Raw genomic sequence first — 14,282 nt, forward strand, 5'->3', positions numbered from 1 at the left:
AGCCCCACAGTTACAACTCAGGCAGAGTTCCATGATGGCCACTGCAGTCTCTGAACTCAAGACTCTGACATTTTAGCTCATGACCTCACTTAGAGTCCCAATCCCTTCTTGAGCCAGTTGGGTGTCTCCACTTGCACATTTAGAGGCTGCACAGGTCTTACTATTCTTAAAATCTTGCATTCCCGGTTTGTCCTTAACTTGGAGTAAAAACTCTTTCCCTCTGTAATACTGTAAACTCTTTATTTACACTGATATACATGAAACTGAATACAACTTTCTCATAGTGTTTCTCTGCTTCTCTTCAAGTGTCCAGTATTTTTCGGTTTGCTCTGCTCATATCAGAGCAGTAGAATCATTTTTGCCATCATCATTAACATCTTCATATCCCATGATTCAGTAGGCAAAGAGCTGAGTTCAGTGAATGTGCGTGATCCATGGGCACAACAAACAAAAATGAATCCAAACCAAAAATGAAGCTAGCCACTGCTCTCTGGTCCATTGGTTTCACTTCTCAATCTTGAACAATAACTTACATTATATATCCATGTTTCAGCCAAAGAGAGCTTGATCACACAATGTTAGAAATTTCAAATAAACACATTTGCATCGATAATACACAAGTCAGTAAGTTGTAATGTACAAAGATCAAGCTCAAAAACAATCTCTTAATTTAATCGTCCCATTTTGCACTTTCTCACTTTGCTGGCAACGAGCAGTCTGTGCTTGTCAGGGCACACCATCTCGAATTCCTCTCACAGCAGATAAGAAATGCATCTGCTCCTAAATCCAGTGTAGCCCCCCCATCACTTCATTCTCTAATGCTATTAATTCTCTGATGGGAGTACTTGGTGCATATGTAAAGATAAGAAAGAAAATGTTTCAAAATATATATATTTATATATATTCTCAAAGCTGGGAGCAAGTAGGTATTTACATCATGAAACCTGCAGTTCATGCTTTGTAGATCCTATCGTCACCATGGAAACATAATACTTAGCATGGAACTTGCAGTTTCTCACCATGAAAATATGTAGAATATTGCTTATTGCTGAAACAATACATCCTTTGGTGAGGCTTGCCATCTTGTACTCAGGACAATTCTCAAGAATACCAATTCAAGGGCAAAACTAAGATTTACAGTCCATGAGAGGACAGTGCTGATTGGTTGTGAAGTGGGTCTCTTGATTGGTAGAGGTGTTGCCATTGGAAGCTCCATCTATTAATACATGGAGCCTTGTTCATTACAGACAGAAAAGAAAATGTCCACACACTGTATCTGTTACATCTCCACAAAATAGGTGACAGCCAGTCACTAATTCCTTTTCCAGGGCAATACCCTGACCAATAAGAATCACCCTGCCTAGTTTGAAATCTAAACAAAGACTGGTTCATTATCCACAGCATCCCTGCTACCAATCGACATCTACATGCCAACCAGTCCTCTCATCCAACATAAATATCAATTTTCCTCTTTATTGGTATTCTTGCAAAATGTCCTGATGAGTGCAAGCTTCAGTCAGTAATACTAAGGTTTCTTACTGCCCAATGACTGAGGCTGTTGCTTGTTTACAAGTGGGACAAAAATCCCCAGTTTGCATATGGCACAGTGATGGTTGGTGACTGCATTCTGGCGTTGTGCGCGATTCTGTACCCAGACTGGTTTCTGGGTGCAATCGGTGTGCTTTCTGAGCGAAGGAATGTAAAAACTGCAAAGGTTTGCATATCTGGTCAATAGCTCGATGCTGTTTGTGGGAGCTTGCTGTGCGTAAACTAGCTGCCGTGCTTCCCGATAACAGTGACTACACTTAAACAAACAACTTCACTGTTGAGCACTTTGAGACATCCTGTGTAAGGTGTTTTCGAAGAATTAGTAACTACTGGTTTGACGTAGTTTAGTTAAGGCTGTTTCAAAGTTATTAATTTGATTTAGACTGAATTCAGTGTGATAAACCTATGTATGGATTTATGGAACAATGGGGTGTGGCCAGAAGGGACAAATGAAGACAGTTAGCGCTTTAATTCAATGATTGCTCCACCAAGGAAACGCAGACTACACCGTGCACACGTGCTGCAGAACGTCCCGTGACCTCTACGATGGATATCTGACTGGGAACCACAAAACAGACAGTTTTGACACAGTTATGGGCACATTGGGAAAATGTTCCCTGGCTCTAGGTACGAGGACAGATTGGGCAAATGAATTGAAAGACCAGGAGATTGATCATCTACCTCACTGTTGTGTTGTGGAGCTAGGTCCATGCAGAGTTGGCCTTTGCATTAACCTCCAAGACAGCAGTGTGAGCACTGCAGAAGGAATCACTCAACTGTGACAGCCTGTCGGCTCCCTGTATTACATGGAGATATTTTTCAGGGATGTTACAACACACCTCTGGGACTCCTGGCTCAGAGTCAGGGGCACTACCAATGTGTCGCAAGATCCCTCAAGTGTCTCAACTGCTTGTTGTGATTAGGCCATTGGACACAGCAATGCACTAAGTACAGAGGGAGAAGTTGATTGAGGAGAACTCACTGATGCAGAAATGCCTGCCCTGTTCAGGAGCTCTGTCCTCTTAGCTGGACATTTATGCCCAGACATTGACAGCTCGGTTATCTTAAATATTATGTGTGTTGGTGCATGGCCATAATCCATTGGGGATGATTTCTGTAGTACGTGTAGAAGTTACACATGGCAGAGTGACAGTAATCCTTTTGCAGAAGATCACCCAGAAAGTCACTGTCACTCTGCAAAGCATTGCACTGGTGTGGCCTTCAGAGGCTGAGGTATAAAAATGGAAGTCTGACAAAAGGCATCAGAGGGGAGTCAGGCAGGGGACCAATGTGCTGATAATGCCCCATTAATGTTTCATCCTAGTTAGACCCACTTTGCTGTAGAAGCCAAAATAGGGCGAGAGTTTGCGGAGGGGGTGACCTATCTCACATTTTACCTATAGTTCAAGTGAAGCACAAACAGTACAACACAATAAAACAAACAAAGCCCGGTGCAGTGGGTGTGGAGAAGCTGGGAGCTGGGTTGTACTGGTTTGGGCTACAGTCAGTGGCAATGCTACACCAGAAAGCACGTATAGAAACTGTCTCACTCCAATTCTGATACCTCAAAGCCCCGCTCTGATGGGAGAGCTCTCTTTGAAGTTTATTGCTATTTCCTAATGATTAAAGCTCAATAATATTGCTGCAGGAGAGATGACAGCTATCCTTCCTGAAAGGATAGGAATGGACCAGATGAGTTTTTACACCAGTCGGCTGAGGATGTGACCCAGTGGATCTAGCAGGAGAGGCGCTGACAATTAGATAACTGAAAGAAGGTAGCTTGACAATTGATTGTTCCAAAACAGCCCAGGAATTGGAACTTCTTACCATTAGAGACAAGGGTGGTATCTCAGGAACTGTTCCCACCAAGTCTGACCCAACATGGTCCACACATTATCTTTGCCACATTAGCCTGTGATCAGCATGTGCAAATACATACATACATGCCACATGTGTACACTGGCATATGCTACTCTCACACAAACATGCTCCATGTGCTCACAAGCATACATGTGCTACTCATACATGCTACATGTGTACACACGGAATGCACTATACACAAACATACATGCTCCACATACTCTCAGACATGAGATACATGTGCTACATGTTTATGCACATGTGCTACAGACAGACATATGCAACATACCCACATGTGCTACATGTGCTCACATACAGCCATGTCCTCTACACAAACACGTTCACACCTTACAGATTCCAGAAAAGGCCAATACATCACGACCTCCAGCAGCAGTGAGCTACAGGTGTCATTAACTTAAGCTGCTTTTCACCTCATCACAGTTTGTGCAGAAAAATATTCTTCTCTCTGTATGTTCCCAGACTGTCCTTCTGTAAATCGCTGTCGAGATACTGAGCTGTGGATTAGATATTCACACAGAGATGCAGCTCTCCTTCCTTGGAATGGCAGCAGCTGACAGTGGTGGTCTCGACTGGAATGGGAATCATTCCGTGTCTCAGACCCGGAATACAGTGTTCTCCACCAGGCTGTTCCCTTGTCAGGGACTCGTCCCCTCCATTCCAGTTTAACACGGTGTGTCTGAAGCCTAGCTCAGGGCTGATCCAAGCACCACATCGATTCAGGGCACCTCCCTCAGGGGTGGGAAACTGGCCACATACACTCAGTGACCGGGGGCAACAGACCAGGGGGAGGTTTGGGACAACTTCGGCCGACGGACACAAACCAAACCCCCTGAGCTCCCAAAGCACTGAAGTCAGAAACAAATCACTGGAGAATCTGTACTGGAAACAAAACAAAATACTGGAAATCGCAGCAGGTCAGGTATCATTCCCTGGCTGCCAGGGGCTTTTAACCAGTTTAGCGTTAGGCTGAAGTGAAGTGGCTTTCGTAACTTTGTGAGACAACGGTAAGTAATGGGGGGGCCGGTTACTTCAGGTACTGGGATGAAGGTGCAAGTGCTGGGTTGGATTTTAGCTGCTGTCATTCACCATGAACAGGCTGAACGGCTGTGACGGCTCCTCACCCACAGTGATTTAGGGGCCATTGCCCGGTCTGAGGAAGATCGAATCCTCACTTTGCTTTTTTTTTGGGGGGGGAGGAAGGGTGTTCCCCAGGTTGACATCTTCTGCTTCAACTCATTTTAAGTGCTTATCGCAGCAGAAACTTGACAGGGGGCAGGTATATATATATGTACACACAAAGTATGAATAAAAAACAAAACCGCAATAGAATTCCGGTCTCTCTCTCACTGACTGAGCCGGGATCCATACACCGAGTGCAGCTTTGAAAGCCCCCCCCCAGGCGTGTGGACAACATGGACGCAGCAAAGATCTTCCGTCACCGGAACAGCCTCATAGGGGCACGAAGCGCCCACCTGGACAGGCAGCTTCCGGCAGTCACCATGGTTACCCCACGGCCTGGAAGCCGCGCGCGTGCACGAGGAGGGGGTGGGGCGTGGGTGGGGTGGGGCGGCCTGTCCCGCCGGCAGCCAACAGGACAACATCGGGCACGTCGGGGCTCAGTCCAACATGGCGTCCAACTGATCGGCCAGGTCGTCGAACATGCTCCCGATGTCGTCCAAAATATTACCAGCGGACTCCACCGAAACCGAGCTGATGGGGGAAGAAAAACAAAACACTCAGGTAATCAAAGGTCGCAGAGACGAGAGTCATGCCCGCTCTCGTGTGAACAGCTACCCTGATCCAAAACGTCAGCCCGCCCTCCCTCCCCATGGGCGCTGCCTGAGCCGCTGTGAGCTCCAGCATCGTGGGTTTTCAGTGAAGTCACACAGCACGGAAACTGACCCTGCGGTGTAACCAGTCCCAAACTAAACTAGCCCCACCCGCCCGCCCATCCCTCCAAACTGTTCCAATTCATATACTTAATTAAATGTTTTTTAAACATGATAACTGTACCCGCATCCACCACTTCCTCTGGAAGTTTGTTCCACATGCGAACCCCTCTTTGTGTAAAAAAAAAAGTTACCCCTCATGTCTTTTTTAAATCTCTCTCCTCTCACTTAAAAAATGCCCCTAGTCTTGAAATCACCCAGCCAAGGGAAAAGACACCTGCCATTCACCCTATCTATGTCCCTCATAAACCTCTGTAAGGTCACCCCTCAAACTCCTACGCTCCAGTGGAAAAAAAAGTCCCATGTTAACTTAGCCTGTCCTTATAACTCAAACTCATACCTGGCAACATCCTGGTAAATCTCTGCTGAACCCACTCCAGCTTAATAATATCCCTCCTATAACAGAGCGACCAGAACTGACACAGTACCCCAGAGCCTGCCTCACCAACATCCTGTACAACCTCAACATGACATCCCAACCCCAAATCTGAGTTATATTAAAGCCTTAGACAAAAACATTAAAGGTGAAATATCCACTTCTGCTGATACTGAGAACCATACAAATTAGGATCAGGAGTAGACCACTCTACCCCTCCAGCCTGTTCTATTATCAAATAATATCCTGGCTTATCCGATTACTCTGTACTCATGCCCCTCCCCCACCCGACTTCCCACCCCTCAATAACCTTGCACCCCCTTGTTACCTCAGCCATAAAGTATTCAAGGATTCTGAGTCCATCGTCTTGTCAGGAAGAGAGTTCTAAAGACTCTGACCCACTTGAGGGGGAAAATATCTCATCTGTTTTAAACAGGCTTTAACTCCTTATTTTTAAACTCTTTCCCCCGGTTGTGGATTTTCTCAGGAGAAGAAGCCACCTCTCCTCAGCCAACTCCTAACGGAATTTCATGTCTCATTCAGGTTACCGCTTACACTTCTAAACTCAAAGGGAGCACAGGCAACTTGCAAAGATCAACAGACAGTGAGGTGGGAATGTAAGCTGTGAGACACACACACACACACAGAGGAGTTAGATATGTGAATGAGCCACACGTTGGCAAACGGAGTTTAATGATATAAGTGTGAACTAGCTGTTTACTAAAAGAAAAGCAGATTGTCTCTCTTTAAAAGGTTGGCACAGTGGCATGGGGTGGTACGGTGGCTCAGTGGTTAGCACTGCTGCGTCACAGCGCCAGGGGCTCCCGGCTTCGATTCCAGCCTCGGGTGACTGTCTGTATGAAGTTTGCACATTCTCCCAGTGTCTCTGTGGCTTTCCTCCAGCTGCTCAGGTTTCCTTCCATAGTGCGAGGATGTGCAGGTTAGGATGGATTGGCCAAGCTAAATTGCCCATAGTGTTCTGGGATATGTAGATTAGGGGCATTAGTCAGGGGATAATTAGGTTCGGGGCATTAGTCAGTCACTCTCCGGAGGGTCAGTGTTGGGCCGAAGGGCTTGTTTCCACACTGTGGAGAATCTAGGAAGGTTGTGATCCACATTGTCCCTAATGATGTGGATAGGAAAGGGGATGTGGATTCCTGCAGTTGGGATTTAAAGAGCTATGTGGAAAATTAGATCTTTAAAACAGGTGAATTGGCCATGCTAAATTGTCCATTGTGTTTAGGGATGTGTGGGTTAGGTGCATTAGTCTGGGGTAACTGTAGAGTATTAGGGTAGGGGAATGGGCCTGGGTGGATTACTCTTTGGAGGGTTGAGGTGGACTTGTTGGGTGAAATGGCCTGTCTCCACACTGTACAGATTCTAAATGCTCTAGTAATCTCTGGGTTACTCCCAACGCCATGTGTAAGTCTGTACAGAAATAGGAAGGTAAGACAGATGAATATGGGCCTGGAAAGTTGGTGCAGGAGGAAGGCCTTTGGATTCCTGGGAGGCTGGGACTCGCTCTGGGGGAGATGGCACCTGTCGAAACTGGAGATGGTACATCTCACAAAGCTGGGACTGCACTCTGCGCAGGATGGTTGGCTCAGATTGTTGACTAACCCAGCAGATATGTGGGAAGCAGGAGAGAGGATTACCAAGTAATCCCAGAACATATAAAATGCTGGGCCAAGCAGGAAGCTCAAGGATGGAGAGAATAAGTTAATAGATGGAGTCAGAATAAGGGAGAAAGTAACAAAATCTAACTCAGGGTTATAACGCCTGTATGTGAATGCACAGAGTGTGGTTAGTACAACTGGGGAGTTCCAGGTACACATTGCCTTGTGGGATTAGAATGTTGTGGTGATGACAGAGAGATCCAAGTGTATATGTGTCTAAGTCATCAGATGTGGCAGGACTGGTAGAGAAAGCTGTTAAAAACATCTATTCAGCAAAAAACAGTGTACTGGGGTTCATTAATAGGGGCATAGAGTACAAGGATCAAGGGAGTATGATAAACCTGTAGAGGACACTGGTTAGACCTTGTCTGGAGTATCATATCAGTCGTTCTGCTTTAACACACGTTTCGTTAACGTGACGCGTCACTGAAATGCAATTGCTGAATTGGGGACACTGTTTCTAAAATGCAAACTTTTAAACCGTGTCTTGGCTGTAACGCGATTACAGAGCCAACACTTTAAGCACTGTTTCTAAAGGATGACTCTTCTACAATGTGGGATTGCACAAGAATGCACCCATCACGTTATGTGAGAACTGATTGTATACACCTCTGCACCACATTATCAAATCAAAATCCCTAGTGTGGAAACAGGCCATTTGGCCCAACAGATTCACACTGACCCTCCAAAGAGCATCCCACCCAGTCCCATCCCCCTACCCTATCCTTGTAACCCAATTAGACTACACATCCCTGGACACTATGGGTAACTTAGCATGGCCAATCTACCTAACTTGCACATCTTTAAATTGTGGGAGGAAACCCATGCAGACACAGGGAGAATGTGCAAACTCCACACAGTCAGTCGCCCAAGGCCCCAGTTGAACCCGAGTCCCTGGGGCTGTGAGGTAGCACTGCTAACCACTGTGTGTCACCTTCAAATTATAGGAAGGATATGAGTGCATTGGAGAAAGTGCAGTCGTGGTTTACAAGAATGGCTCCAGGAATGAGGAGGATAGACTGGGAAAGTTGGGGCTGATTTCTCTGGGGAGGAGAAGACAGATGATTGGTTTGCTAACCGTTTTCAAAATCATGAGGAGACCGAACAGCATAGTTTGGGAAAGACTATTACTGCTCGTAAAAGGATCGAGAGCAAGGGGACTCAGTCTGAAGAAACAAATCTGGTGAGCAAAAAAACTTCAAGAAAAGCAGTTAGAGTCTGGAATGCAGTGCCTGGAAAGGTGGTGGAGGCAGATTCAATTCAGACATTCAAGAAGGGACAGTGAATGGTGATGGAAGCAGTAGGAATATTAAAGGTTCGGGGGAAAGGCAGGAGTTTAGCACTAAGTTAAAATTCTCAGACAGTGGGCTGTTACAATGGGTCAAATGGCCTCTTGCTGTACTGTCATAATTTTATCAATCGGTGATTCAGTGATGATTCCTTATTTTTTGTGAAGGGGCATCCAGGTCATTTAACCCATTAACTACCTCCCTACATTTATTTATTTTATCAATTTGTTCCCAGTCTCTATGTTTCAACCTCAGTATGGATTACATGGATTCAGTATAGATCCAGTGATAGTACAGAGGTTCTATCAGATTGGTGAATAATGCTTGTTGCTAAATAATTACTATAATGCATTTGCTGTCTTCTCTGTTTGATTTATCCTGGAACAATGCTTGTTCCAAATTGATCTACATAAAAATATCTCAAAGCACACATGATTTCCACACATCTGCTCCAGGTTCACTGCCTCAGGTCTTCCTTGAGCTTCTTCAGTTTACTTCACTCTCTAACTCCACCCAGAGATTTTAAAAACCCAGTGCAGTGAAGGGGGGTAATGACCAGATTACCGTAATCAAACACAGATCAATCGTACCATTGAACACTACCGTAACTTACACATCATTGCCACTGTCTTTGTGAGTCAGTTTCTGCTCCACTGCATGGAGAGCTGCCTCCAGTGAGCTGCTTGTCTGTTCTAGTCGTTGATGAACCAGGGAAGCTAATGGAGCTTCTGCTGTGGGTTTTGTAAGTACTCCTGCCGTCAACGCTGCCTTCTCGGTAGCTGGATTCGTGGTCCGTGCAGGCCCCAATTGCTGTATGGGAGTTGCGGTAGTGACAAGGTTCCCCCCAGCCTGTGGAAGCCTGCTCCCTGTGGGCCTGCTGAATGGCAGGCCTCGTGCTGTCGTGGACTTTGGGGACACTGGTGACGTGGATAACAGCGACGGATTTTGGTTGAGCTCTGAAAAGGAAGAGCAAAATAAATTAACCAACAGCCTGATTCTCAAAAATCAGTGTCAGAGGTACATTCTCAAAGGAGCGCCTTTCACAAAACTCGCAGAGTTACACAGCTGAGGGAGGACTTCCGATGAAGAGAGTTCTGGGTGATGACGCACTGTGGTAATGTCAGCCATAATTCAGTTCACATTCCAGCTGACATTCAACTTCCATAAACGAAAGCAGGTTTTTTTTTTAGATTAGATTAGATTCCCTACAGTTTGTAATCAGGTCCTTCAGCCCAACCAGTCCACGCTGACCCTCCGAAGAGTAACAAACACAGACCCATTGCCCTACCTTTTTATTTTACCCCTGACCAACGCAACTAACATGCACATCCCTGAACACTACGGGCAATTCAATTAATCTGTATATCTTTGGACTGTGGGAAGAAACCCACACTGACACAGGGAGAATGTACAAACTCCACTGAGTACAAACTCAGTTGCCCGAGGTGGGAATCGAACCTGGGTCCCTGGCACTGTGAGGTAGCAGTGCTAACTACTAAGCCACTATGCCACCATTAAAAACTAGTATTGGTAGTGATGGCTATGCAACCATTGCCATGAAAAACCGATCTGGGTCAGTAATATCCTTCAGGGGAGGAATCTGTCACCCTGACCTGGCTGGTCCAAACCCACAGCAATGTGCTTCACTCTTGTCTGCTCCCTGGAATAGCCCAGTAACACCCTTGGTTCAAGGGCAAGTTGGGAAATGCAACAAATCCAGCCTTCCCAGAAACACCTGCCTCACTCTGGGAAAAAAAATAAAATGGAAAAAAAAAACCTGTGTTCACGCGGACGGAAGCAGCCATCACTTTGCACACAGGAGGCGGACTCTATGATTCTAAGATCCCACCATCAGCAAATAATGACCAGGTCGCTAATCATGGTCTCAGCCAAAAGGGGAGAATTAATGGCTAGGACCAGGACATTGGGAGAACTCCCCCCTCATCCAAACACAAATTCTGGAAATTGTTCCTAGCTCCCCTCCATCTATTTCACCTGAAGGAGCCTCCTCTGCCAGTGCAGCACTCCCTCAGTACTGACCCTCCAACAGTGCAGCACTCCCTCAGTACTGACCCTCCAACAGTGCAGCACACCCTCAGTACTGACCCTCCAACAGTGCCCACTCCCTCAGTGCAGACCCTCTGACAGTGCAGCACTCCCTCAGTACTGACCCTCCAAGAGTGCCCACACCCTCAGTGCAGACCCCCTGACAGTGCAGCACTCCCTCAGCCCTGACCCTGTCACAGTACAGCACTCCCTCAGCCCTGACCCTGTCACAGTACAGCACTCCCTCAGTTCTGACCCTGTCACAGTGCAGCACTCCCTCAGCACTGACCCTGTCACAGTGCGGCACTCCCTCAGTACTGATCATCTGATAGTGCAGCAATCCCTCAGTACTAACCCTCTGCCAGTACAGCACTCCCTCAGTACTGACCCTCCGACAGTGCGGCACTTTCTCAGTACTGACCCTCCTACAGTGCAGCACTCCCTCAGCACAGACTCTCTGACAGTGCGGCACTCTCTCAGTACTGAATCTCTGACAGTGCGGCATTCCCTCAGTACTGACCCTCCGATAGTGCAGCACTCCCTCAGCACCGAAACTCCGACAGTGCGGCACTTTCTCAGCACTGACCCTCCTACAGTGCAGCACTCCCTCAGCACAGATTCTCTGACAGTGCGGCACTCTCTCAGTACTGAATCTCTGACAGTGTGGCATTCCCTCAGTACTGACTCTCTGACAGTGCAGCATTCCCTCAGTGCTGCATTTCCCTGTCAACCTTAATGCTGACGTCTCTGGGCAGGGACTGAAGTAAGCTTCTCCAGACATTGGGTGTCAGCAGGCTATTGGACTGTGACAGGAATCACAGTACGGTCTGACTGTCTACCTAACATTCACACTTGCACTCTGGTTAACCAGCTCACTGACACTGGGGCCGTTAGCTTTGAGATGTTTAGAATGTGGTCCCAGCTTTGGAGTGTTTGGGTGTCTGGAATGACTCAGCATCACTGAGGGTATCCATTACTGGGACTGCTCCAGAAAGCAGGGATCCTGATTCTGCCAATTTAGACTGGCACAAAAGTTACCCATTCTCTCTAATAAAATCACGTGTGAAGTAATTACCTTTTGTTGGTCCCTTGGGAAGAGAAGGCCTGGTAGAAACAGGGGCTGGTCCTGTCTGTTTGGGTGTCTGTTGGAGATAGGAGAGGGCTGGTTTAGGGGAGAGCGGAGGCTTCAGCGTCTTCTTGGTCCCTTTCTCTAAAGACTGCAGACTCCGCTCGATCTCAGCGATTCTGAACTCCACGCAGGCATCGTCGTCCAAATCAGATTTGCTGTGGGGCTTGGCCTGGGGCCTACAGTCTACAATGTTTACAGCCTGGGCGTCTGCATACCGGGGTCCCTGCATCAGCAGGTGGGGCTGCGGGACAGCGACGGGAGCATGCATCAGCTCCTTCTCTTTGGGCTTGTGCCGCCGTTTGACCGTGTCGGACTCAGTCAGGTTGAATTCAGGAAGCTCTGGCTGCTTGGCGGCTGAGCCCATTATCGGAGCTGTCCCATTGCCCTCGGGAGCCTGACTCCCCTCCCTGGTGTCTCCGGCCATTAAAGTTACAGCATCGGTAGGGCCAGCAGAGGCCCCATTTCCCTCCTCTTTGACCCCACTGTTGATCTTTGGCCTTTGCTTGATGGTCAAAATGCCCTCCTCTGCGAAAGGAATGCACTCGCTGGAGCTGTTTTGAGAGGACGATGAGGTCTCGAGATCTCCTCTCATCATTTTGGCCTCATCCTCAGCGTCCGACTTTGGCTCCTCCCTGTCAGGTTGGGAGGTCTGGGTGATCACAGCCGGTTCGAGGCTGACTCCCGGCTCACTGACTGTACGTCGTCTGTTAGTGGAGTCCCTCACTTTCTCGTGGGACCTCATCACCTCCTTACTCAGCACGGAGCTGCCTCCGCAATGGTCAGGGGTCTTGGGAATGCTGTCCAGGTTCTCCCACTTCTCCAGTCTGGACAGCTTCAGCAAGGCCATGGCTTTGGGTTGACCACCAGGGGAGCTGTTCATCTCCAATTTGGCAGCGAGACTCCGGACACTGCCAGTGCCACCGTTTGCCAGCTCTTCACCAGCTTCCTGTTTGACAGGGAGCCCATCGACCAGGTCAGGGGCGTTCTGGGTGACCATGGCAGAGTCAGGGGGGTGCTCCCGCTCAGCTTCCTGACCCTGGCAGCTGGATACAGAGCTCAGGCGTTTGGGTGGAGCAGGGGGAGGCCCTTTCTTCTTCCCACGGAGGGCAAACGACTGGCTGCGGTTGACGTTCTTATCCGCCACTCTTGGCCATTGGTTGCGGCCCGGGCGCCGCGTGAGGGTGGCGTACGTACTGACAGCCCCCGTGCCCACATCGTCCTCCTCCGGCTCTCCATCCGACATGGCGTAACGGTTCAGGCTCTGGGAACGTTTCTTCGGTTTGAACGCATCACTGTTTGGCTCTTGGCCTGGCACCGGGCAGCGGATAATCGGCACAGCGCCCGGGAGTGCCACAGGGTTCAGGCGAGGCCCATTCTCTGGACTAACTCCATTGGTGAGCCCACAATGTGGGTGCAGGTAGGCAAAGCCCTGGTTCCCTGGCACTTGGGAGGTGAGCTTCGAGTGTTGTTGTTTGGTGGGCTCTGTTGCTGAGGAGAACGGTTTTTTAACAGGTAGCTGTGGGTACATTAAGGCTGGCACTGTCTTGCCCTTGCTTGGGGTGTGAGGAGGGATGAGGTTTGGGGGCGGATGGAGTGGGTACTGGGAAGGCAACATCTTCACTGGGTTTGCTACCGGAGCAGCTTTCTGTGCCACGGGTCTCTGGTAATGGTCGCGCCCATCTGGGACATTCCTCTCCTTACTGGGACTGCCTCCCTGGGCAGGGCCCAAACCGTTGGCAACCTCCTGGTGCGGTGCCAGAACGTGAACGGGTGCCCCGTCCCGAGGGCCAGGTAACGAGGTGGTCTTCCCACTGCTGCCGCTGCTGCTGCTGCCATCCCCACTGCCCAGGCTTTCCTGTGACTTGCTGTCAGTCTTGGTCTTGCCCAGCACGTTGTCCTGGGAGTGACCAGACCCTCGGGAGCGAATCCCAATGCTCTCCTGACTCCGGGAGATGGCTCCCGCCTGCTTCATTGCCAGGCCATCCTGACAGTTGTAGCAAGGGTTGGACATGGCAGATTGCAGCTCATGGCTCAACTCGCTGTCCTGGAAGGTGAGCATCTTTGGCGTTTGAGGAGACTGACATTCTCCATTCTCCCCTTGTAACGCCTCAATGGTAACAATCTCCAATGCAGCTGGAGCCTTGCGCCTCAGCGTAGCAGTTTTGGCCTCCACTTCCGCCTGGTTTAACGCCTTCTGCACATCCACAAGTTTCTTCACGGCAATCATCATCTTCTTCTGATGTCCTGCAGACACACAAAGCAGTCATTCTAAACAGAAGACTCAAAGCAGAACCCAACAGCACCAGCCACATGAACACAGTGATTATAGAAACCAGAGACAAGGAATACTGTGGTGAGTAACTCCCCTCCCGCTCCCCTGTCTGTCAG

At 48.5% G+C, this 14,282-nt stretch overlaps 1 protein-coding gene across 4 annotated transcripts in view; it reads right to left on the reverse strand.

The window, feature by feature from the left end:
- Positions 1-226: 226 nt before the first annotated feature.
- caskin2b (CASK interacting protein 2b) overlaps positions 227-14,282 on the reverse strand; it is a 281,832-nt gene continuing 267,776 nt past the window's right edge. For all 4 annotated transcript variants that reach the window (XM_043714379.2, XM_088000436.1, XM_043714381.2 and 1 more), the window contains 3 exons: positions 11,841-14,138; positions 9,333-9,675; positions 227-5,139 (listed from right to left, as the gene is read on the reverse strand). In XM_043714379.2, the coding sequence (XP_043570314.2) occupies positions 5,046-5,139; positions 9,333-9,675; positions 11,841-14,138 (2,735 nt within the window). In that variant the 3' untranslated portion in view covers positions 227-5,045. The remainder of the gene's footprint in view (positions 5,140-9,332; positions 9,676-11,840; positions 14,139-14,282) is intronic.

This window comes from Chiloscyllium plagiosum, unplaced genomic scaffold (genome assembly GCF_037043375.1).
Source record: "Chiloscyllium plagiosum isolate Xiang-an unplaced genomic scaffold, Cpla_swu_hap1 HiC_scaffold_25, whole genome shotgun sequence".
NCBI classification, from domain to species: domain Eukaryota; kingdom Metazoa; phylum Chordata; class Chondrichthyes; order Orectolobiformes; family Hemiscylliidae; genus Chiloscyllium; species Chiloscyllium plagiosum.